Source organism: Lutra lutra, chromosome 4, assembly GCF_902655055.1.
Source record: "Lutra lutra chromosome 4, mLutLut1.2, whole genome shotgun sequence".
NCBI lineage: Eukaryota > Metazoa > Chordata > Mammalia > Carnivora > Mustelidae > Lutra > Lutra lutra.
In genome coordinates, this window is record NC_062281.1 from 45744150 (window position 1) to 45770852 (window position 26703).

A 26703-nucleotide genomic window follows, 5' to 3' on the forward strand; every position below is an offset into this window, starting at 1 on the left:
CCCTGGGATCATGACCTGAGTCGAAGGCCGATGCTTAACAACTGAGCCATCCAGGTGCCCCTAAATATTTTCTTGAAGAAGAAAACTTCTATTTTGACTAGATTGATGAGAACTGAAACCTACACTTAAAATTTTCTACATCTGGGTGTTGGAAGGATTTATTGACTCCATTGTTCACAGACTTCTGGTGCTCCGTGCCATAGGACATGCCAGGTGTGGTGTGTCTGGGGATAGGAATGTTCCTGGAAGCCATTTCTACATTAAATAACTATGTATGAAAGTAATTCTGAAACCACACCTTTTAAAATGATAAATCCTATCATGTTACTGCCCCACCGTCCCATTGCTCTTATAGTAAAATTCAACCTGCCTACTGGAGCCTTGTATGATTTTGGCTTTTCCCTCTCTCCAAACTCATCTTTAATAGTCTCTTCTTGCTTTCTCTTGCCTAGCCATACTGATCTCATGTCAGTTTCTGAGTTTTGCAAACTCTTTTTCTTGTTCCAGGGCATTAAGATTTCTTCTGCTTAACTAGACATTTTTTTCCTATTATGCATGTGTTTTAAGGTGTACTCAGATGATCCCTTTACAGAGAGGCATTCCTTCTTTAGTTATCCCATTCTAGACAAGCTTTCTTTGTGTTTACATAGCATCCTTTGGAGGTTACTTGTCTTTTAAGTTCTCTAAATACTTCTTTCCAGAATGCACAAATTTTCTCAATCAGCATCCCTTGCCTAATGTTCCATTTTGTCTGTTATATGCCTATGACATATGTGTGTATGTGTATAGGCCTATATATGTATGGGTATATATTTTCTGAATTTATAAAATAGCTGATAGGAGTCCCACCCTGAATTCATCATTTCCAACTCTTATACTACCAGCTATTCACTTGTTTGCCCAAGTCAGAAACTCAAGAGTTACCTAGATTCTCTTCTCAGTCACCCCTTCCATCCAGTCTGTCACTAAACTGTTGATTTCACCGCGGCAACATCGCTCAGATCTTCATTCCCTGTATGACATAATTTCTGCCTGGAGTTATTGCAAATGCCTCCAAGGAAGCCGCTTTGTAGCCTGTTTCATCTTGCTCTACCTCCCTGTCCTCAAACTCTGCCTACCATACTGCTGTCAGAATGATCTTTCAAATATTCAAAAAGACAAACTATGAAAAATTTAGGACCTAATTCGCGTCCACTGCTCCTGTTTCGTTTCCCCACTATCGGTTCCCTAACTCCAGTGACTCTACACCAGACAAGCCATCTTTTCCTTTGCGCTTCCTCCTTCCCTGCTTTCTTCCCCCTGCCAAATGCAACACACCAGCCGGGCTCTGCTTTGAAAACGACACCCCAGGCCCAAGGGTCTGTTTAGGCATCCCTTGTACTGTGCTCCCAACTTGCACCTGTTCCTCCGCCACGGTCCTTAGCACGGCCTACCGCAGTGCCCCCTAGCTCAGGCTCCCAGAGGGTTTTGAGCCCTGTGATGGCAGGACTATCCTGTTCTCCCGTGTAGCGCCCCCATGTCCCCGCAGCCTGCTGCTGGCACCCACACGGGACACTCCGAGAACAGAGAAAACGTGAATGAAAGAAAAAGGGTGAAGACTGAAAATAAAGGATTCGGATGGAGTTGCTTCAACTAATCTCGGTCTTTCGGGACGGCGGTCAGAGATAAGTATTCCTGCCCGGTGACCGTTTCTGAGCGCCGGAATCCCAGCACGGACCGGGCGCCTCCGCGGCGGGCACACCCGCCCGCCCCGTCGGGGTCGGCCGTCCGCTCTGACGCGGGCGGCACTCAGTCGTCAGCACGCGGGCAGCCTCGCTCACAGAGGCGGCCTCGCTCACAGTCGCTGCCAGGAGCCCGCCGCTCGCCCTCCCCGTCCCGGGCAAGCAGGGCCGCTGACTGGGGTCCCGAAGGCTGTTCATGCGGGCGCGCCTGCCAGCACCTGGGAGAGGCCACCCCCGGTCTCCTCCTCACACCGCGCGGCGGCCAGAAGCTCCGTGCCGCTCCCGCGCACCCAGTACGCCCTGGGAAGCGCGCGCGCTACCGGCTTAACGGTTCTGGCCCCGCGGGGCTGCGGCCGCGCTCGAGGCCAGCCACCCAAGGCCCCGCCCCGCGCCCGCCTCGCGCCCCTCGGAGCCGCCGTCGGCCCCGCCCCCGCCATCCCCGCAGCCCTCGGCCTCGAGCAGACGCGCGGCGAGAGCCGTTCCCCGACGGGCAGCGGGGCGCTGGGTCGCCGCGTTTGGGCTGAGCGCGGCGACGCTGCTGCCCCGAAATCCTCCCCGATCTTGAGGCGGTAAGTGGTTGGGGAGGATAAGCCGAACTGGGAGGGCAGAAGTCGGGTCCGGGTGTGAGGAGGCGGTGGGCGCCCTGTCTGAGGTCGGGCGCCGGGAAAGTTGTGAGGGAGGGGGGACCTGGGGTCGGGCGGGGCAATTCAGGCAGGGCCCTAAGGTGGGTGGTAGAGTGTGAGGGAGCGAGCGCGTCGAGAGGAAAGGGTGGTGACTGACGGCTGTGGGAACACCCGGCGAGGGGCAAGTGGCCGAGGGAGAGTTACTCCGCTGAGGGCGTATTAAAACGAAAAACATAAACGCCAGAGAAAGCTAAGTACACAGCGCCCTCTGTCCCAGGACGCGGTGCTTGGTGGCGGGGTGGTTTGAAGACGTTTTGTCCCCCGTCCCCTGGCACCGTCACAACTAATTTCGGGCAGATTTTTTTCCTTGACATTATTGTAGTTGTTTTTATTAATAAAATAAACAGCAAATTAATAATTAATTAGGTGAAATTATATTCAATAGGAAAGAAAACCCGGCAGGAAAAAAGGTGCCAAGAAACCATATATGGTTAATTCACAGAGGAAAATCGAATGGTTCATGAAAGTATATGAAGATATACCGCATAATTTCTATGTAAAGATATGCCATTAAAAAAACCGAGATGTAGTTGACATGTAACAGCCTCAGGTTGACAACATGATGATTCAGTATTTGTGTCAAAAGGTTTAATTGCTGATAATTTAGGCAAAGTTGCAGAAAAGGACAGTTACATCAATTACATATCCACAAGAGCCCATTATCTGGACAGTTTTATCCTACTTAAGTGGTAAATTTTATTTCTATTGAAAGATACCCCACGGAGAAAAATAAAATTTTTTTGGTCAGTTGTGAAGAGAGAAGGCATGAAATGGAAAATATTATGGGACATTCTCTCCTCTTAAAACTTTTTGATAGTTTAGTTTTAACTTTTCCTGAATGTGGCAGCCTGATATGTGGAATATAAAATATCTTTTATCACCTAAGTCACAATTGATTTATCTCTTACTCCCCTGTATTTCCTTTATATTACTTTTCGTCTGTCAGTTTAATCAGTTTGTGCAGTTTACTTGCAAGCAGCTTGTGGTTTCAAGGAATCCTAATTCTGTATGGTATTTTGAAGTAGAAAATTGAGATTGGGGCGCCTGGGTGGCTCAGTGGGTTAAGCTTCTTCCTTCGGATCAGGTCATGATCTCAGGGTCCTGGGATTGAGCCCCACATCGGGCTCTCTGCTCAGCAGGGAGCTGCTTCCTCCTCTCTCTCTGCCTGCCTCTCTGCCTGCTTGTGATCTCTGTCAAATAAATAAAATCTTAAAATTTTTAAAAAAGAAAATTGAGATTAAATCCTATCTGATTATCATATAGGAATCATACATGAAGTAGATGAAAACATGGTCTTTTCACTTCTCAGATTATTTAATTTTATATGATCTTATTTTTATTTTAATTCCAATGTAGTTAATGTGCAGTGTTATATTAGTTTCAGGTGTATCCTATAGTGATTCAGCAGTTCCATATGGTACTCATTGCTCATCAAGATAAGTGTGCTCTTAATCCCCTTCACCTATTTCTCTCATCCCTTCAGTCATCTCCCCTCTGGTATCCACCTGTTTATTCTCTATAGTTAGGCGTCTTTTTTTTTTTTTTTTTTCTTTACCCTTTGTTCCTTAAATTCCACACATTAGTGAAATTTGTCTGACTGGCTTATTTTGCTTAGCATTATACTCTAGATCCATCCATGTTGTTGCAAGTGGCAGAATTCTTTTTTATGGCTTAATATTCCAATATACCTATTTGTGTGTGTACATATAGATATATGTGCATATATACATCTATAAACATGTATGTGTATATCCATTCATCTATATGACTTTTTTAAAAGATTTTATTTATTTGAGAGAGAGACAGAATGAGAGAGCGAGAGCGCATGAGAGGGGAGAAGGTCAGAGGGAGAAGCAGACTCTCGGTGGAGCTGGGGACTAGATCCCAGGACTCCAGGATCATGACCTGAGCCAAAGGCAATTGCTCAACCTACTGTGCCACCCAGGTGCCCTCTTCTTCTTCTTCTTCTTTTTTTTTTTAACATTGACTTATTTGAGAGAGAAAGCATGTGCGGGTTTGGGGGGCGCAGAGAGCAAGGGAGAGAGAGTATCTCCAGCAGACTCCCCGCTGAGTGTGGAGCCTAAGTCAGGGCTGATCCTGGGACACTGAGATCCTGACCCGAGCCAAAATCAAGAGTGGGACACTTAACTGATTGAGCCACCCAGGCGCCCCTGATCTTATTTCTTAATTGCAGCAAAACCATCAGCATTGTCTAAAGCAATGTAGAATTTAAGTTGGAAATTTTAAGTATAGTATCCGGCTTCTAAATACAGTACTTGGTATGTATATTTCTTATGTTGTGACCCATGATAAGTAGGGCACTGTACCATGTCTACAGAATGAAGTAAGCATAGTAATCTTATAATTTATTTAGTATTCTAAGAAAAATGATAAATTGAGGAAATAGAAATTATTAGTACATATCAGTTTATTCAGCAAGTCTTTATATATAAATGACCCTTCTCATAATTCATTAAAAAAAATCCAATAAGCAGTGGAATACTAGAGAGTCAGATGTCTTTCATTTTACTGACTAGGATTTCTTTTACTGATTAGAGAGTCAGATGTCTTTCTTTTACTTAACAAACATGCAAGTTAGAGACAAGGACATGACCTTTATAGTTAAATTTTCATTTTTACCAAATATATACTATGCGAACTTGAGAATCTCTCTCATTTTTCTGAGTATTAGATTTCACATCTATAAGGTTACTAATAATGATTCTCTACATATGGCTCAGAATTAAGTGAAATATCTGTAAAGAATTTGGCATGTAATAGGACCTCAAAAAATGGAGTTTGAATTAAAAAAGAATAGTATATATTGTGTAGTAAGATTATGTCCCAGCTGGTCAGTATCTGTCCTTATTATCCCATTATACTGTATTTTAGAAAATTCTAGGTAAATTTATAATTTCAGAATTGGTTGATCTTTAGGGTTCATACTTAGTTTGATTTTTTTTTTTTTAAAACAGAAAAAGAACCCAAGATATTGTTAAGTATTGCTAGATGTAGAATAGCAAAGCTTCCTGGCTAAAGCTTCCTGATGTGTGGATCAATATTCTATTCATAGCAGTTGTCCTTTTAAGATGATTTGTTAAATATATGTAAACTTTGAAAAAAACTTTATTCAATAGCTATTTCTCAACATGTATTAATCAAATTAAATTTTTGAGACATTGGATCAAAATGTTCTTTAAAAAATATTTATACTACAAGGCTGTGTATTCATAGTTTAAAAGACAACTCCATGATTGGCCCACTACTTGTTATCCATGGTCATAAGTAGGATTCTTTTTCTTTTGCAAGTATTGTCCTTTGTAACAGTTGATGCCATAAACGCCTACCCTAGGTCATTCTAGTAGCTTCAAAGGAAACTTTTGGAGATCTACATTGGGTGAGTGAGGCAGGTATTAGAGTTTAAAATTAAAGTTATTTTGTATAATGATTTTGTAATTCAGTTAAATCTTTACTATTTTTAACCTAAACTGAGAATTAGGCTTTGGTTTATGGCATCCTGTTCTTCATAAATTATGAGCCTATGGATCAGTTTTACAGTGATACTTACTGTAAATAATTGCCTCTTCCGTTAATAACACTGTAGCATGATGCTGTTGTATACTGTGTATCCCATACTTATTCCCTATACTATCAGTGTCTTTATGCAGGCATAGTTTACTTAAAAAAATATTAAATAGAATACTATATGGCATTATCTTTTCTCATTTCTTTAACTTATATGAATTTATATATCTGCAGCTCTTGCTTAGTTTTCCTACTATAAATTGAAAGGGTAGGTGATACTAAAAGATCTTTTATTTTTTGTTTATGTACTTATGTTGCAAAACCATATAATAGTTCTGTAACTCCCCAACTCTTGAAAATCCCTAGTTTGAATACTGTGGATTTGCATTGCTCAGCAACTGGAAAGGACTTTACAACCTATCAACTAAATTTCAGCTGAGCAATGAAAAACAAAGTGTGTGCCACAGTACTCTATTGTATTCTGATTCGTTAGTTTCATATGGGAAACAGGATGGAAAGTTACTACATACTAGTATTAGGGTTCTAATTATAATGTTTAGGATAAACATTAACACAATATTAGATTGCTTTTTGGTCCTTATTTAAAATTTTTCCTTCCACATAGAAAATATTCAATATTTGTCTGAAATACTTTTTTTGCTACATACGCTTATAACTTTTCTGTTTCTTATTATATCAAAGTTGTATTGCCAACAAGTACAGACAGCATTAGTGTTGTTTAGAAGTTTGTTAGTAGCCGTGTTGAAATACCAGTTAAAAGACACATTACAAAAACTTGATAGGTATTAATTTGGAATACTGGCTGGCTTATCTCCAAACTTTAGGAAAAAGTAACTATTTTGTGTTTAGTTATCAGTACTAACTTTGAGAGGTTGTTGAAAAATTTATGATTTTACATTTGAATTATGTCCATTTTTTAAATAGAAGAAAGCATGTCTTTGGAGCTAAAAGGGAGTTATTAACTCTATTCTTTACTTAGGGAAACAGTCATTTAGGGTAATAATCTGCTTAAAAATCATATGATTACAGTTGCTTCTGAATGAGTGGATACAAAGTCAGATGGAATTTTACTTTAGGCTTTGTCTTAATAGGCATAATAATTTGGAAGGCTGTGTCCTATTCAGGCACCAGAAGATTTAGTTATATTTAAGAGGTATTTAAATTTATAGATTGATTTAATAAAACTAATTATGTTGCAGGTACTAGCACACAAAGATAAAGAAGATCTAGTTCTTTTTTAGCCTCAAATAACTCAGTCTAATATGGGCATGTAATAGGTTTACTGTAATAAATAATAAAATACTGTAGGGGTAGTGGAAGAAGAAAGATAAGAATATAACTTATTGTTATTATTATTTTACTGTCAGCTATCTGTTAGGAACTAGAAAGTTTCAGATGAACTACTTTATTTTCCATTACTATTGAGACATGAGGATATTTTTTCCAAGGAAATAATAGGAACTTGACCTTGGTCTTGAAAGATGAATAACATTTGGGGAGAAGAGCAGCAGGGAGAGGGAAGGAACTCCAGAATGTATAAATACATGGTGAGACAAAACACGTATGAATTCAACAATCTATTAAATACCCACAGTGTTCTAGGCACTGTGCTAGACACTGGAGATACACCTGTGTGAGAGAACTGTAATTTAGTGGTCAGATGATAGGTAATTGCAACTAGTGCAGTAAGAACTACATTGGAAGAGGATAGACACAGGGATGTTTTGTGAGCACATAAGGGTACTTAACCAGAACCTGTTCAGGTCTGCCTGGGTGTCAGGTAGAAAAAGGTTGGACAAGATTCTTAATTCTTAGTGGCCAGAAGCATGGAGATGGACATGCCATCACTTCCTTGATTCAGGACCTTGGGCAAGTTATCTAATTTCTCCAAGCCTTATATCTAAAATTAGGATTATAAAAAAAAATACAGCTAACATTTATTAAGCTCTTAATATGTACCAGGCACTGTGCTAATGCTTTTTTTTTTTTTAAAGATTTTATTTATTTATTTGACACAGAGAGAGAGAGAGATCACAAGTACACAGAGAGGCAGGCAGAGAGAGAGGGGGAAGCAGGCTCCCCGCTGAGCAGAGAGCCCGATGCGATGTGGGGCTTGATCCCAGGACCCTGAGATCATGACCTGAGCCGAAGGCAGAGGCTTTAACCCACTGAGCCACCCAGGCGCCCCTGTGCTAATGCTTTATACATATATCTTGCTTAGTCTTCACGTCAAACCTAGGAGATAGATGCTATTGTTTTCCATAGTTACATCACTCGGTGCTGAAACCATAACATGAACCCACACAGGCCAACTTGAGAACTGAACTCTAACTCTTAATTGGGCCTAATTGATAGAGTTGTTCTGAATCTTAAATAATGTAACTTAGATAAATGATTTACTCTGCATGACACGTGGATGTTGGCTTCTGTTTCTGTTATGAATAATCCAGGATGTAATAGGAACTGAAGTTTTTAAAGCAGGTGTTGTGTAAAGGGATCATAGTTTGGCGAGAAAGAGGTTATATTCACCCATTTGTTCAGCAAATGCTTGTGTTACACCTACTTTGGATCCAGTCCAGGTACTGTGTTAGTTGCCAGGGAAAGAGGGTGAATGAAAATACTGTTCCTCACTTAAAGAATCTGCTCTTCACTTTTGTAAGTATAAAAGACAAATCAGTCATTATAATATAGTACAATATTCTTTAATGTCATGATATAGGCATATTCACTGTGTCCCATGAAAATAGGGTGAGAAGGGAGTATTTAAATCAGACTGAGTGATTGGTGAGTTGAATTAAGAACTACTGTGGAACCAAGAAAGTAGTGGTGAGAAAGAAGAAAATAGATTTGAGAAATATTTTGGAAGTAGAATGGACAGGAATTAGAGATTAACTATAGTATGGAGTCTCTTATTTAGATCTTATTTAACCAAAGGTCTGAGAGAGTTGAAGGCTTTAAGGAATACCAGAGGTGAGAACATCTTTGGAGTCAAAGTATTGAATTTAATTTTTGATATCTTGAATTTGAGGTATTTGTGATAAGATGTAAATGGAAATATTTTAAAAAATAGAATTGGAATTTGAGGGGTAGATGCTAAATGTATAGATTCTGGTGTATTTGTCATGTAGATGGGTAGCTGAAATCATCAGAATAATTGAGGTCAAGGAAGAAGATCAAAGCCAAATTTGGAAGAATTCCTAAATTTAACTGGAGAAAAGAAGAGGAATAAGCCAAGGAAGTTAGAAGAGGTAGTCAAAGAAATAGGAAACAAACCAAAAGAAGAGTCAGGGAAGTTATGAGAGGAAAATGTTTCAAAAGAGTGAATGTTCCATTGTGACAGATGGTGTAAAGAGGTCTAAGGTTTCCACCTTAACTTATAAAATAAATTATCTTCAAATGAATGTTGTGGTTGCGTGTGTGTGTGTGTGTGTGTGTATGTATGAATATAAAAGCTTCTTGATCATCTTGTTGAAAAGATAAGATACATTTTTTCTTCCTAAAGTATGGAACCTCAAGGTCTTTGTGATAATGGAAACCAAAAAATTGATTGGTAAACCGCTTCAACCAGCAAGACCTGTTCGTCATCTGACTTCTCCCCCTGGTGAGTAATCTAGGGTACATATCTTTAAATATTAATTGTTTAATGGCTAAGTAGTATTTGAAAGACTAAATAATAAATGAAGTAATTGTTTGTGGTGGGTAAGAAATAATGAAAACTAATGATCTTGTTAGTTTGAAAAATTTAAAAACCAAAGAGAAAGACTCTTAATAGTCTATGAGTCTACCTAGTCTATCAGACTAACAAATGTAGGAAGGACAGCTCTTGCCTCCCAACAACTTTGTGTACTTTTTTAAATGTCTAATTTTTATGGTTAACTGCTTCTGCTTAGAATGATACTCTCAATACAAATTATGCCTTGAAATTATGCTCACTGCAGAGCAATCCTGCTGGAGAATTAACCTTTAAAAATAATTCCTAACAGCATATAAATGAATGAATAAATGAATGAATACAAACAAAACAATGGTTACAGATTAGGGCTTTGCTAGGACATAGAGTCTCACTTTTCAGGAAATTTAAACAAAAATTTCTAAAATTAAAGATTTTTCTTTTGCCTGTTAAACTAGTATTTTGGACAGATTTTTGGAATACTTTTTCCTTAATTGGAATTTATTTTTTTCATTGTTGCCAGAATGACTTCTGTATTTTAACTTAGGTTTATATATATATGTGTGTATGTATGACTCCTAAATGTTAATATATATATATATCTCCTAAATATTACTATATATAATATATATATAATGTATATATAATATTGTCACCATCCTATTAAAATACTCTTTATTCCATGTGTTCAACTGAGTAACTGACTTCTTAGAAAAAGGAAAAAAAAAATTTCATGTGTTCAACTGAGTAACTGACTTCTTCAAAAAAGGTGCAAAGATGAAGCAGAAAAGATAAAAATGATACCAGTTCCTCAGTTTTCTATTTGTTCTCCTCTTACAAGGAAGATTGTCTCTGTTTTGGTTGTGTTTCCTCTGAAAAATGGCTGTGACTTAGGACTGACAAATGATATTAGGGATCTTCTGGACCATTGCTTTAACTGTGTTGATGCCAGCTCCTTCTGGTGTGCTGAAGAAGCAGTAGTTTTGGGTCAGGTCACAGATTTTCTCCTAAAGGGAAGGGTATAAAGCCATTGGCCACCGCTCCTTTCTGTGACCAGCCTTTTTGCAGCGCCCATCACTCCCTAATCTGTACAGATTAGTTTTTCATTGATTCTAAGTTTTTTATAGGGGGTAAAGGTAGTGGACCTGTCTCTCATTTAATTATATTCTCCTAAGATCCAGATAGAATTATATACTTTTTAAAAATAAAATTTATGTATTTTAGAGAGAGAAAGACCAAGCTCGACTCATGAGATCATGACCTGAGCTGAAACCAAAAGTTGGACACTGAAGCCAATGAGCCACCCAGGCACCCCAATATTATTTCCTTTTGGAAATTCCTTTTTCCCTCTGTATCACAAAGCCCACTCTGCTCTCCCCTAATATCTTCTCTGTATCCCTCATATTTGTTTTTATTATAGTAATTTTCTTATGAGCTTCTCTTTTAAAATAGACCATGAGGGGTACCTGGGTGGCTCAGTGGGTTAAGCCGCTGCCTTCAGCTCAGGTCATGATCTCAGAGTCCTGGGATCGAGCCCCGCATCGGGCTCCTTGCTCAGTGAGGAGCCTGCTTCTCTCTCTGCCTCTGCCTGCCTCTCTGCCTGCTTGTGCTCTCTCTCTCTCTCTCAAATAAATAAATAAATAAAATCTTTAAAAAAAATAAAATAAAATAGACCATGAACTCTTCTAAAACTCTCTGAACTCCTTTTACACTTACAACCCATCCCCTAACACAGTGGCTGATATTCTTTAGTGTTTAATAAATATTTGTTAAGTAAATCAATTATCAGAAAACAGTTCAAAACAGTACCTAGAATATCCTGGATAATTAAGTGTTTTGGATGGTTGTATATCATTTATTGAAATAATGGATATTTAAAGTAGTTTTCTTTTTTTTTTCCCCTTCTACCAGGAGCAGTATTCCCTTTCAACTTTCAGAATGAATATTCATGCAACACTCAGTGCTTACAAAGTGGAGTTAGCAGAGTAAGTCTTAGAAATTATAATAAAATGAAGCATTGCAGACTGGAAAGTAACATTTGTTAGATGGTGCTGTGCTAGGTACTGTGCAAGGTATTTTATGTACTCTTTAAAAAGTTATGTTGTATTTCTAGAATATATTAAAGAAAATTATACCTGTTGCCCAACATTTTCAAATCTAAACATTTTGCTTTATTTGTTTTAGAAAATGTTAGAGGGGTAACTGGGTGACTTAGTTGGTTTAGCATCCAACACTTGATTTTAGCTCAGGTCATGATCTCAGGGTTGTGAGAAAAGATTTTCTCTCTTCCTTTCCTTCTGCCCCTCTTCCCCCAAAATGTTAAAGAAGAAACCTAACATATTTTTCAAAACTCCTGTTTATCCTTCCACTAACCCATTTTCTTCTCATCCTCCACTTCTCACCCCCTACATGGTATAGGAAAATAGTGTTCATTGTGCAGTGGAATCCTATTCCCTGCCATCCCCACGTGTTGCCTTAAATGTGTGCAGTAAGTCTTATCCCAGAGATGGGCCCAGAGAGGGGGTGGCTGGCCCAAGGGGCACACAGCCACATGCCAAGTTTTTGATGGGAAGATGAGCTTGAGCCCCAGCCCTGCGATTTCCCAGCCCTGTGACCTTACATGAGTGATTTCTTTCACTTCTCAAAGCCTTAGTTTCCTCACCTGAAAATGGGGCTGATAGCTGTCTTTCTCACAGGTAAGTGTTAGGAGGAGATAGCAGTGAGTCAGTGCTTCCAAAATCTTAGCACTGTGTCTGGCATGTAGTAAGTGCTTGCTCCATACATCATACAACAGTTTTCCTGGCTGTGCCTGTGGACCGTGCCCCTCCACCATCCTGTTTTCTTCTCACCTTCCTCCTTACCGTCCTCAAATTATACTCAATTTGTTATTGTTTCCAAGGATGTATTAGTACTTTTGCTACAAAAAATAGAATTGTTTTAACTGCTTTATAACTTTATATATATAGTATTATACCCACATGTGTTTTTGCCATTCTTTCTGCATTCAGGTTTATATTTTAAATTTTCTAATATAATTTTCGACTAAAATAATCAAAATTTAATTTTTCAACTAATAATCAAAATTTAAAGTTGAAAACATATAAAATGGCATTTAGTGACAAATTTCCCTGCAATCTCTATCCCCTAGTCACCAGCTTCCTCTGATCAGAACTAACCATTGTACCAGTTTCTCACCTAGATCCTTCCAGAAATAGATTCTGCATGCAGAAGCATTACTATGTTCATAATAAATAGAATATTAGGCAACTTTTAAAATGAATAAAGCTGTTCTATATGTGCTGATAAAAAAACTCTTTATATATTAATATACCATATTTTTAATTTCATTTTCTGTTGGTGGGTGTGGTACTTGTTTCTATTTTATAATAATGCTACAGTGCACATCCATAAATGTTATATCTTATATATGTTTGAGAGGTTCTCTGCATTATAAAACTGAAGTAGAAGTAGTAAGTTAACAGGTAATCTTATCTTCAATGTTATTATTTTTTGCTAACTTACTCTCCAAAGTGATTTTTATGAGCAATGCAGGAGAGGTCTGATTTTTCTACATCCTTGCCTTATTATTGTCAGATTTCAATATTTTGTCTTGTTTATTTAATTAATTTATTTTTTAAAAAGATTTTATTTATTTATTTATTTATTTGACAGATGCAGCGAGACAGGGAACACAAGCAGGGAGAGTGGGAGAGGGAGAAGTAGGCTTCCTCCTGAGCAGGGAGCCCCATGCAGGACTTGATCCCAGGAGTCTGGGATCATGACCTGAGCTGAAGGCAGAGGCTTAATGACTGAGCCACCCATGTGGCCCACATTTTGTCTTGTTTAATGGATAAGAACTTATATCTTTAAAGATTTTTAATTATTTATTTGAGAGAGGGAGTGAGTATGAGTGAGCATGAGTGGGGGGAGGGGCATAGGGAGAAGCAGTCTCCCCGCTGGACAGGGAGCCCCACATGGGGCTGGATCCCAGGACCCTGATATCATGACCTGAGACAAAGGCAGACACTTACTGACTGAGCCACCCAGGAACCCCTGAGAAATCATATCTTTTTATGTGTTTTCATTTTTATTTTTCTGTTACTTGTGAAGTAATAGAAAAATAAAAACTTTTCATCTTTAATTTGGCCATTTGGATCTTCTCTTTTTCTGAATTGTCAGTTCATATCATTTGCCCATTTTTCTTGTGTTGTCTTTCTTTTTGGTTTATATGCCTTTAAACTATATTTTGGATTTTAATTATTTTTCTCGTATGCAAAGAAAATATTTTCTTTCCTGGGAATGTGGTCTATGATAGAAATTGTCTCTTTTTTGTGGTGTTTTTGTTCAGAAGTTTTAAATCTTAAGGTAGTCATATTGTCAGTGGTTTTTTTTTTTTATGATTTCACTTTTTGTGTCATTGTTTGCTAAGTCTTCTCATCGCTAACATCAAAAGATATTTTCCTACATATGTGTTCAGGTATAGTCTACCTGAAATTGATTTCTTTTGTATGATATGAGATAGAAATCTAATTTTTTTCATGTAGGTGGCCAATTCTCAAGTATAATTCATTGCATAATCTTATTATTTCCATAAAGATTTATGACATCTTTATTGTATAATAACTTTTCATGTACATAGGGTCTTTTTTAAGGCTCTTTATTCTGTTCCATTGATCTAATTGCATGTCTTTATGTCAGTACCATGGTATCTTAATTAGTCTTGCTTTTTATTAATTTTTTATAAGTCATTGTAATGTTTTGTTTCATTCTATCAGCTAGTATGTCCCCTTAATAAGTAATGTTTATAACTCTCTTTGGAACCATTGACCTTCTTCAGAAATCTTTATGTGTAAAAATACGTATATTTACTTTGCAAATTTGATAGAGGAAAAATCAAACATATAATTAAACTTACTCCTAAACTTAAAATTTTGTCTGCTGCTTCAGTTGTAATGCAAAAGCTACCAGAACCTATATCAGAGGTTGCTGCAAATATGCTGGATACTTTTTACTAACTATGTATTTTTTAAGTCAACTTTATTAAAGTATAACATAGTAAAATGAACCCATTTTTTCAATGAGTTTTGACAAATATATACCTTACGTAACCAATCCCATAATGAAGATATAGAACATTTTCTATATCTTCCCCCAAAGTGCCCTTATAACCTTTGCAGTCATTCATCCATTCTTCCACTAACCCCTAATGCTCCCTCCTGCTTCAGACATCCACTGATCTGCTTTCTTTAACTGTAAATTAGTTTTGACTATTCTAGAATCTCATGTAAATGAAATATACATACTGGGTATTATGAATAATGCTGCTCTGGATGATTGTGTTCAAGTTTGTTTGTGGACATACACCCAATACACAGGAATGGAACTGATGGGTTTTATGAGGAGTTTGTTTAGCTTCTAAGAAACTGCCAAAATGTTTTTCAAGGTGGTTGTGCTGTCTTATATTCCCACCAGTGGTATGTGCAAGTTCCAGTTGCTTCATAGCCTACCAATTTTTAGCCATTTTGGAATGTGAATGTTAGTATCTAATTATATTTTAAATTTGTATTTTCTTAGTGATTAATGAGATTGAGCATCTTATCATTGATTGAGCTTATGTTCTATTTGTATTTTTCATTTTTCCTTTTTTTGTGAAGTGTCTGTTAAAATATTTTGCATATTTTTGATATTTGGGTTGTTTATTTTGGGTTATTTGATTTTGGGTTTTTTGGGTTCATTGAATTGTGAGAGTACTGAAAATCAGTATACATGTGTGAGTTTATTTCTAAACCCTATTATGTTTTATTGATTTATATGTCTTTTCCCCCCAACTTTATTGAGATACAGTTCACATGTAACTAAGATGTACAGTGTGATGACTTGGTAAGTTAATATGTTGCAAAATGTTTACCACAATGGATTTAGTTAAAGTATTCTTCATTTCACATAATTACCTTTTGTTGTTACGGCAAGAGCATTTAAGATTTTTTTCCTAGCAATTTTCAGTTATATAATACTGTATTGTTAACTATATTCACCATACTACATAAGTCTCCTATATGTCCATCTTTTGTCAACATCACATTTTACAGACTGCTGTAGCTTTATGATGTCTTAATATAAGATAGTGAACGTTCACTAACTTTAGTTTTTTTTTTTTTTTTTTCTAATTTTTCTCAGCTGTCTAGGTCTTTTGTATTTCCATATAAATTTTAAATGAGCTTGTCAATTTCTACAAAAAGTCTACTGGAATTTTGAGTCTAAAGATTAATTTGAGGGCGCCTGGGTGGCTCAGTGGGTTAAGCCGCTGCCTTCGGCTCAGGTCATGATCTCAGGGTCCTGGGATCGAGTCCCGCATCGGGCTCTGCTCAGCAGGGAGCCTGCTTCCCTTCCTCTCTCTCTGCCTGCCTCTCTGTCTACTTGTGATCTCTCTCTCTGTCAAATAAATAAATAAAATCTTTAAAAAAAAAATAAAAAATAAAAAAAAAGATTAATTTGAGAAGAATCAGCATCTTAAAGATATTGAGTCTTCTGATTCATGAACACAGCCTATCTTTCCATTTTTTGGTATTTTCTAGCATAGGGGTCTTGAACATCTTTTGTCAAATTTGTAAGCAGTTCATATTTTTTGATACTATTGTAAGTGGTATGTTTTGTAAATTTCAAATTCCACATGGTGGCTGGTAGGATACAGAAATAGTATTGGTTTTTGTATATCAATTTTGTTAAATTCACTTTTAGATCTGATGGGTTTTTTTGGTAGAAACTCCCCTCCCATTCGTGTTCTATTATGGGAATAATTTTTCTGTAGCTTGGACTATAAATACATTTTGCATTACTGTTATTTTTGCTTTCACATGTTATCTTTTAAAATAGCTTAAGAAATAGAATGAGTTTTATTTTACCTTTGTTTACTAGTGCTCTTAATTTCTTTGCATAAATCCATGTTTCTGTTTGATATTATCTTCCCTCTGCTGAATAACTTCTTTTAACCTCTGTTGTTTTATTATTACCTCATAAAAAATACTTGAAAACTTTGACTTAAAACAATAACTTCTGGGACGCCTGGGTGGCTCAGTTGGTTGGGCGGCTGCCTTCAGCTCAGGTCATGATCCCAGTGTTCTGGGATCAAGTCCCACATCAGGCTCCTTGCTCAGCGGGAAGCCTGCTTCTCTCTCTGCCTCTGCCTGCCTCTCTGTCTGCCTGTGCTTGCTCGCTCTCTCTCTCTCTAACAAATAAATAAATAAAATCTTAAAAAAAAAACCAAAACAATAACTTCTTACTCTCTTTCATGGCTCTCTGTGTTGACTGAGCTCAGGTGGCCATTTTCTAAGTTCAGTAATGTGGTTGCAGTGAGGTAGCATCTAGGATTGGAGTCATTTAAAGTCTTGACTTGATGGCCAAATGTCTTACTTAAATGGCTGGCAGTTGATGCTGACTGTTGGCTTAGGATTTAGCTGCCTCAGCGGAATGGAAAGAACACCTAACACCTACAAATGATCTCTCCAAGTGGCCTGTGCTTTTAACAGCTTCATGTCTGGATTCCATGACTAATGTTCTAAAAGATAAAAGGTGGAAGCTGTGAGATATTTAAGGCCTGGAAATCAGTTAAGCGTCATGTCTGCCATATTAGATCAGTGTGAGCAGTCACAGAATTTGCTCAGATTCAGGGGGAGGAGATAAAGAGTTTACCTGTTGATGGGGGAGGGATGTCAAGATTTAGTAGCCATCTTTTTATTTAAGAGTAATTTGAGGGGTGCGTGGGTAGCTCAGTTGATTAAGAATCCGACTCTTGATTTTGGCTCAGATTGTGATTTCAGTATCCTGAGATATAGGCCCCTGCTGGACTCTGTGCTCAGCAGAGTTGGCTTGAGATTCTTTCCCTCTCTCTCCCTCTTCCTGTGCCCTCCTCAACCACTGCTCATGTGCTCTCTCTTTTTAAAATAAATAAATCTTTTAAAAAACCTGAAAATAACCCCAGTAATTTGAATTTTCCTCTGTATTACCATTTCCTGGCCTTTACCCATTCCTTATTACAGGCTTTCCCCCCAATTGTTTTATAGGAGCTCTGTATACTACATAAATTAACTCTCAGTGAGTTAGTTTTTTTTCTGTTTAACTTTTATTCTAGGAGTGCAGTTTGATATGTATTTACCTCTTCTTATTCTCCTTTGTTATCTCAGTGGTGTACATTTGTTTAAGATGAGTTAGAGGAGCTAGAAACGTTTTTGCTCTAAATATGAAAAAGCTAAACAGAATGTTGGGTAATGTACCATAAATGGCAAAGAGACTTGACTTGGAAAAAAAAAAAAGACCTGGTGTTTATTTTGCTTTACTCAAGCTTACTCAGTTTTCCATTTCCTAAACTAGCCATATTAGCCATATTACCCCATGCTTCCCAACAGAAAGCTGTTCTTTTCTTCCATAAACATTCATTTTTCACTAGTCAAGCCAGTCTAACTACCACTTATCCTCCAAGCATCATGTAAAGCCCTTCCTGACAGTTTAAAAAGAGATTTTACTATTTGACCGAGAAAGAGGCAGCGAAAGAGGGAACACAAGCAAGGGGAGTGGGAGAGGGAGAAACAGGCTTCCTCCTGAGTAGGGAGCCCTACTCAATGCAGGGCTCGGATCTTAGGGCCCTGAGATCCTGACCCAAGCCCAAGGCAGATGCTTAATGACTGAGCCACCCAGGTGCCCCTTTCCTGACATTTTAAAGCCAAGTTTGATATTCCTACTCATTTCTTCCATCACACTCTCTGCATATTTTTATTATAGAGTTCTCAAGTTTTATTGATTATGTAAGATTGTAAAATTTGTAAGATTATGATTTTATTGTAAGATTATAACTGAAAAAAAGTATAAAATTTTAGTAGATGTACTCTCTTACATGCTATGAAAGATTTGAAATAATCAGTATTTTGAGTTGCTAATATATGCAGAAATGACAGTACAATTTTTTCCAGATTTCTTGAGGTGTGATTGACAAAAATTGAATATATTTAGGTTATACAACATGATTTTTTGTAAAGGTATACAACCTGATGATTTAATGCATGTATACATTTTGATATGATTATAGCAATCAAGTTAATTAACACATTCATCACCTCACATAGTTACCGAGTTTGTATGTGTATATATAGGGGGGGAACACTTAAGATCTACTCTAGTAGCAAATTTCAAGTATATAATATAATATTATTAATTATAACCACCATGCTGTATATTAGGTCTCTAGAACTTATTTATCTTGTAATAGAAAATTTGTATTCTTTGACCAGCATCTCCCCATTCCCCCTATCCTTAGCCTCTGGCAAGCACCATTTTGTTTTCCAATTTTATGAGTTTGACTTTTTACCATTTCACATGTAAGTGAGATCACACAGCATTTGTCTTTGTGTCTGTCTTATTTCACTTAATATAATGTCTTCCAAGTTGTAACATATAGCAGAATTTTCTTCTCATTTTATGGTTGAGTAATAATATTCTATTTATATATTTTTCATCCATCTGTCTATCTAATGTATCTACCACATTTCCTTATCCATTCATCTGTTGATATGTATATAGGTTATGCCCTTATTTTGGCTATTATGAATAATGCTGCAGTGGATGAATGGGAATGCACAGTCTTTAAGATTGTGCTTTTGTTTCCTCTGGATATATACCAAGAAGTGGGATTGCTGGATCCTTCAGTAGTTCTATTTTTAATTTTTTGAGGAACTTCCATACTGTTTTCTAAAATGGCTCAACCAGTTTACATTCCCAGCAGCGTTGTACAAGAATTCCTTTTTCCCCCCATTCTTGTCAATACTTCTCTCTTTTTGATAACAGCCTTCCTAACAGATTGAAGTGGTATCTCATTATAGTTTTGACTTGCATTACCTTGATGATTTACAAATGTCAAGCATCTTTTCATGTACCTCTTGGCCATTTGTAGGTTTTCTTTGGAAAAATATTTATTCAGGTCCTCTGCCTATTTTTAAATCAGATTATTATTACTATTTTGCTTGTGTTATAGGAGATCTTTATATATTTTGGATATTCATCTCTTATTAGAAATATGGTTGACAAATATTTTCCTCCCGTTCAGTAGGTTGCCGTTTCATTTGGTTGGTTGCTTCTTTTGCTGTACAGAACCTTTTAGTTTGATGTAGTCCAATTTACTTATTTTTGCTTTTGTTGCTTGCGCTTTTGATGTCATATCCAAAAAATCATTGCCAAGACCAGTGTCAAGGAGCTTTTTCCATGTTTTCTTCTGTGGTTTTTATGGTCTTGTATTTGGTTTCGATCCATTTTCAGTTTATTTTTGTGTGTAGTATAAGATAAGGATACAATTTCTTTTGCATGTGGATATCCACTTTTCTCACCACTGATTTTTTTTTTTTTTAAGATTTTATTTACTTATTTGAGAGAGAGAGTGCAAGCGAGAGAGCACAGGCAGGTGGAGCAGCAGAGGGAGAGGGAGAAGCAGACTCCTCACTGAGTAAGGAGGCTAATGTGGGGCTCGATCCCAAGACCCCAGGATTATGACCGGAACCAAAGGCACCTGCATAACAGACTGCACCACCCAGATGCCACTCAACACTATTTTTTGAAGAGACTATCCTTTCTCCTTTTGTATTCTTTGTTCCCTTGTCAAAGATTAGTTGAGTATATGTGTGGGTTTATTTCTGGGTTGTCTCTTTTGTTCCACAGATTTATGTGTATTTTTTTTAAAGCTTTTGGGGATACCTGGGTGGCTCAGTGGGTTAAAGCCTCTGCCTTTGGCTCAGGTTGTGATCCCAGGGTCCTGGGATCGAGCCCCACATCAGGCTCTCTGCTCTGCTCGGCAGGGAGCCTGCTTCTTCCCCTCTCTCTGCCTGTCTCTCTGCCTACTTGTGATCTCTGTCTGTCAAATAAATAAATAAAACCTTTAAAAAAAATAAAAGCTTTTATTTTTACATAATCTTTATACTGAACATGGGGCTCAAACTTACAACCCTGAGGTCAGGCCAGATATCCCATTATGTGTCTTTATATGACAGTATTACAGTGTTTTGATTATTATAGCTTTGTAATATAGTTTTAAATCAGGAAGTACAGTGCCTCCAGCTTTGTTCTTACTCAAGATTACTTTGGCTACCCATGGTCTTTTGTTTTTCCATATGAATTTTAGGACTGCTTTACCTGTAAAAAATGCTACTGGAATTTTGAAAGGGATTGCATTGAATCTATAGATCACTTTAGATAGTAAGGACATTTTAACAATATTCTTTCAATCTATGAACATAGGATATCTTTCCATTTATTTATGTCATCTTTAATTTCTTTAGTGTCATAATTTTCCTTGTACAAATATTTCAACACCTTGGTTAAATTTATTCCTAAGTATTTTCTTCTGACATTTATTTATTTATGAATATGTTTATTTTTTAAAATTTTTTTCTTTTAGATACAGATTACAATTTACTTTTGAATTTGATTTTAGGTCTTGCATTTTCGTGTTAGTGAAGTGTGCCTCTGCTAAAATTTTCAAATTAAAAAAATTAATTTTTAAAAAGGACCATATGGTAGTTCATGTTGTTTATTAAATCTAACAGGAAGAGAAACTTTGGAGAAAATCAAAGATTTTGGAGAAAATCTTTGACACTTTCATATTTTCCTACCTCTAATTAAAAATAAAGATTTTGCTAAAATTTGATTTTTTTTCTGGTAACTTATTTTGATGACTCAGTATTGTAGAGTCATATTACTCCTCATTGTGTCTTAGGGCTAGATAATTAATCTTCCTAACTTCTTGCAGAGTTACCTTGGTAGAATTTGCAGATGTTTAAGGAATGGGCTACAACTTGCTACTATAGTGATTGATAGAGGAGAGATGTTCATTTTTCAGGATAGATGTCTTCCGGGAAACCTACCTTAATGAATTACCATGGTTCAGAGTATGGCGTACTGTTTGCAAACTGATTTTTGTCAGTGTAAGAGAATTATCTTAAGGATAGATTGTATTGACCAAATTTGTGAAACTGATTTATAAAATCAGAAAAAAGATTATTTTATCAAGAGAAATCTTACTGTCTTGTGCTGGGTATTTTCTTATTGGTTCTACTAGTTTATTATATATGTTAGGGAGATTTATGAGAAGCTAAATTGTAATCAGGGTATTTCTTGGTAAGCATGGAATCAAAGGGTTAGTTAAAAAATCAGGACAAAATTGTTAAAGATATATGTGAATATATTTTGAAAGATTTTTTTTTGCTTATTTTTAATAAGCTTTTTATAAGATTGCTTATCCTTCAGTCCAGAAATATGTCTTGACTAATACTTTAATTGTTAAGGAAAATAGTTTTGTAATCTGAAAAAAAAGTTATATAAAATTTTTAAGCCATAGTTAAAAAGTACATTTTCTTTTCTTTTAATAGTGTAAGACAAATGGAATGCAAGCCTTTTCTCAAGGTCATAATGAACAACAGCAACATCAGTCTCCAGTTAAAAAAGGTAAATTTTTACCATAATTCCTAAATTTCATAAGAAAATCTTAGCATTCCTGTTAATAGTTGCCTAGTTGCAAACCTTATGTACATAAGAAATTTTATTATATTTTTTGGGTTGATTTCAGTCTATATTAGAAATGCTATATAGGTTTGACTGCTTTATGGGAGAAAGTCTTAAACAAGACAGAAGCTTGTTTCTGTATTTTTATTTTCTATAATAGCTCATAATTGAGCTGGTGTATTCATTCTGCTCTGGTGAATTGTTACAGGACTCAATCTCATTGCTTTGCCATCTTTAATGTGTGGCTCTCTCTCATTGCCCAAGATGAATGCCTTTCCTTCAGCCACCATATTCCCTGTCTAGCCATCAGGAAAGAGGTAAAAGGAGAGGTAGTTCTCCTTAAAAGTATGATCCATAAGCAGCATCTGTCACTTTCACTTAATATCTCATTGGCCAGAGCTTAGTCATGCTGTACAAAGCAGACTGAAAAATGTAATCTTAAGCTGTGTAGCCCACTAATTCTGCTACTGAAGCAAAAGGGAAGAACTGCTCTTGGTTATAACCAGTAGTCTCTTTCCATTGACTACTTTTTAATAAAATAAAAATTATTTATTTAGTTTACAATTTTTTGTCAGTCTATATAATTTAAAAGTTATGAAAATATTAGCTTTTTCTTCTAGTATTTAACTATATTTCTAAATAAAATGTTTAAGCTGTTTCCAATTTTTTTTTTGTTTTTTGATATTGGCATTCTATTTTGCAAAATAAGAATTTAGGTCTGATGGGGAACATCAGTTCCCTCACTTCTTCACTATTCTATCTTCCCTCCCTACTGTATAGTTATTTCACAAGTTTTTTTTTTTTTTTAAAGATTTTATTTATTTATTTGACAGATAGAAATCACAAGTAGGCAGAGAGGCAGGCACAGAGAGAGGGGGAGGCAGGCTCCCTGCTGAGCAGAGAGACCGATGCGGGGCTGGATCCCAGGACCCTGGGATCATGACCCGAGCTGAAGGCAGAAGCTTTAACCCACTGAGCCACCTAGGAGCCCCACAAGTTTCAGTTTTAACTGAATTATCACTCTTTATATATAGTTGCTTAGCCAAGAGGTGCATATCTATTTCATATAGTCCATCATTTTTCTTGGAGGTAATGTTTGCATTGTTTTTCTATGCAACTGTTAATTAACTTTTCCCTTTAAATGCTCCAAGAACTCTGTGACACTTACCTGTAGTATTTTTCTTATGCACAAATATATCAGTTGGTATTTTTTTCCCCTTGAAGATACTTCTTTCAGAATCCTCCATTATCCTGTTCCAGTATGGACTGTTTACTCTTCAGTACTGTTGTCCTGGAATATACTTTATACTTGGGATATTGCATTGCGATTCTTTGGTTTCTTTCTTCTTTTAATTTTTATATATTTTTATTTTATTTTATTTTATTTATTTTGTTTTTTTTATTTTTATTTTTATTTAAGAGAGAGAGAGAGCATGCGAGCTCAATCTTAGTACCCTGAGATCATGACCTGAGTTGAAATCAAGAGTTGGCTGCTTGGGGTGCCTCGGTAGCTCAGTGGGTATAAGCCCCTGCCTTCGGTTCAGGTGATAATCCCAGGTTCCTGGGATTAAGCCCTGAATTGGGCTCTCTGCTCAGCAGGGAGCTTCTTCCTTTCCTCTCTCTGTACTTGCCTCTCTGCCTACTTTTGATCTCTGTCTGTCAAATAAATAAATAAAATCTTAAAAAAAAAAAAAAAGAGTTGACTGCTTACCAACTGAGCCACCCAGGTACCTCTTCTTTCTCCTTTTTAAATTGAACCATAAATCACCATATAAACCATTTTAAAATGTATAATTTGGTGGCTTTTAGTACTAAGTTGTACAAACATCACCACTATCTAGTTCCAGAACATTTTTATAATCCCAGAAGGAAACTCATACCCCTTCAGTAGTCATTTTCCATTCTCCCCTTTGCCCAGCCACTGACAAACCCTAATCTACTTTTGGTCTTAATGGATATACTTATTCTGGACATCTCTAATGGAGTTATATGTGACCTTTTCTGTCTGGCTTCTTTCACTTAAGATTTTCAAGGTTCATCCATGTATAGCATTTATCAGTACTCCATTCCTTTTCATGGCTAAATGATATTTTCTTATATTGATATGTCACATTTTGTTTAACTTTCAGTTGATGGATATTTGGGTTGTAAACTTTTAGTTATTATGAATAATGTTGCTTTGAATACTTGTGGACAGGTGTTTGTTTGAACACCTGTTTTCACTTTTCTTGGATATATACCTGGGAGTGGACTTGCCAGGTCATGTGGTAATTCTATGTTTAATTTTTTGAGGAACTGCCAAACTGGTTTCCACAGTGGCTATACCATTTTACCTTCCCCGTAGCAATTTGTGAGGGTTCCATTTTCTTGATGTCTTTGTTAGGGTCTTTAAAATTTTTTATTTTTTAAAATTTTTAAAAAAGATTTTATTTGAGACAGAGAGCAAGCGAGAGAAAGAGTGCGAGCATGCGCGCATGAGCATGAGAATGAGATCAGGAGCATGGGAGGGCTGGAAGGTTAAAGAGAGGCAGACTCCCTGTGAAGCAGGGAGTCCCATGTGGGGCTCCATCCCAACACCCTAGGATCATGACCTGAGCCAAAGGCAGACACTTAACTGAGTCACCCAGGTACCCCTAGGATCTTTTTTCACTGTGGTCATTTCAATGGGTGTAAAGTGGTGTCTTATTGTGATTTTGATTTATATTGCTCTAATGACTAATGATTTTGAGAGTCTTTTCATGTGCTTATTAGCCATTTGCATTTTTTTCTTTGGAAAAAGGTCTATCCAAGTCCCTGATCATATTTTAATTGGGTTCTTTTTGTGATTGAGTTATGAGTTTTGGGTACTAGACTTTCATCTATTTTCTCTCTGCCAATTCCCTCCCCCTGCCCACATGCTCACTTCTTTTCTTCCCCTACACACACACACACACACACACACACGTAGGTGTATATAAGGTATTTGAGATATATATATATATTAGACTTTTATCAGATGTATGATACTAGGCTTTTATCAGATATATACTTATCAGATATATTATTTACACATATTTTGTCTTACACTAGAGTTTTCACTTTTGATAGTTTATGTATCTGTACAAATTAAAAAATTTGATGAAGTCTAGTTTCTTTTTTCTTTTGTTGCTCATGGTTTTGATGTCATTTCTAAGAAATCATTGCCAAATGTCAAGTCATGGAGATTTACCCTTATGAGTTTTATAGTTTTAGCTCTTATATTTAGGTCTTTTTTTTTTTTTTTCTATTTTAAAGTAGTTTTTGTATATGGTGTTAAGTATAAGCCCAAATTAAATTTTTTTTTTTTGCCTTGGATATCCAATTGTCTCATCACCATTTGTTAGACTGTTTTTTCCTCCATTGGATGATCTTGGCACCTTTGTTGAAAATCATTTGAGCATAGGAGTATGTGTTTATTTCTCGACTTTCAATTTTGTTTCCTTGATCTATTTGTGCTATAAATAGTACCACATTGTTTTGCTTACTATAGCTTTATAAAGTAAGTTTTGAAATTGGGAAGTATGAGCCTTCAACTTTGTTCTTTTTCAAGGTTGTTTTGGTTATTTGGGGTTTCTTATAATTCCATGTGATTTTTAGAATCCGCTTTTCCATTTCTGCAGAAAAGACTCCTTTTCTTTCAAAAGGAATTTTGATAGGGATGATAGTGAACTTGTAGATCACTTTAGAGTATTATAACAATATTAAAATTTTCAATCCATGAACATGGAGTATATTTACATTTACTTCAATCTCTGTTTTATCAGTGTCTTGGTTTTCAGTGTAAAAGTCTTGTACCTCTTCAGTTATATTTACTCCTAATTATTCTTTGTCATACTAATGGAACTGATTTCTTTTTTTCTTTTTTTTTTTTGGAACTGTTTTTTTAATTTCCTTTTTTTGACTGTTATTCATTGATAATGTAGAAAATACAGCTAATTTTGTATGGGGACATTACTCTGAGCTTAGAGAAATAAAAAGGATTTTAAGAAAATACTATGAACAGTTAAGGGTATACAAGCAAATTAGATGACCTAGTTACAATAGAAAAATTACTAAAAACATAGAAATTACCAAAACTTCCTTAAGATGAAATAGAATATCTAAATAAACACATAGACAGGATGGAGATAGGAGATAAAAAAAAAATCTCCTAACAAAGAGAAGTCCAGGATTTGATGGCTTCACTGGTGAATTCTACCAAACATATAACAAAGAATTAACACTACTTTCTCAGACTCTTCCAAAAAATTGAAGAAGAACACTTCTCAGCTATCATTTTAGGCCAGTATTATTCTGATACCAAAGCCAGACAAAGACATCCTTTGAAAAGAAAACTGTAATCCTTAGAATATAGGTGCAAAAAAATCAGCAAACCAAACCTAGCAGCATAGTAAAAAGATGACATATCATGGCCATGTGGGATTAATCCCAAGAATGCAAGGGTGGTTCAACATGTGAAAATCAATTTGTATAATACACCACATTAACAGAATGCAGAGACAAAAAAAATACATCACCATTTCTATTG

General features: G+C 36.4%; 2 protein-coding genes across 2 annotated transcripts in view; both read left to right on the forward strand.

Annotated features, from left to right (window-relative positions):
• The first annotated feature begins 1516 nt into the window (after nt 1-1516).
• On the forward strand, nt 1517-2294 carry LOC125097250 (uncharacterized). The gene is made up of 2 exons (XM_047724873.1): nt 1517-1622; nt 1711-2294. Exons 1-2 carry the CDS (start codon nt 1517-1519, stop codon nt 2292-2294), a joined length of 690 nt encoding a protein of 229 aa, XP_047580829.1.
• Nucleotides 2162-26703, forward strand: part of C4H8orf88 (chromosome 4 C8orf88 homolog) — a 47125-nt gene continuing 22583 nt past the window's right edge. The window contains exons 1-4 of the mRNA XM_047728084.1: nt 2162-2290; nt 9453-9551; nt 11532-11605; nt 22025-22100. Coding sequence (XP_047584040.1) covers nt 9479-9551; nt 11532-11605; nt 22025-22100 — 223 coding nt within the window. The 5' untranslated portion in view covers nt 2162-2290; nt 9453-9478. The remainder of the gene's footprint in view (nt 2291-9452; nt 9552-11531; nt 11606-22024; nt 22101-26703) is intronic.

Bases quoted from the DNA above. Each gene is read 5' to 3' on its own strand.
- LOC125097250 (XM_047724873.1), top strand. From the start codon at position 1,517: ATGTCCCCGCAGCCTGCTGCTGGCACCCACACGGGACACTCCGAGAAC. The intron at 1,623-1,710 runs GTTGCTTCAACT...CCGGAATCCCAG, and splicing joins AAATAAAGGATTCGGATGGA to CACGGACCGGGCGCCTCCGC.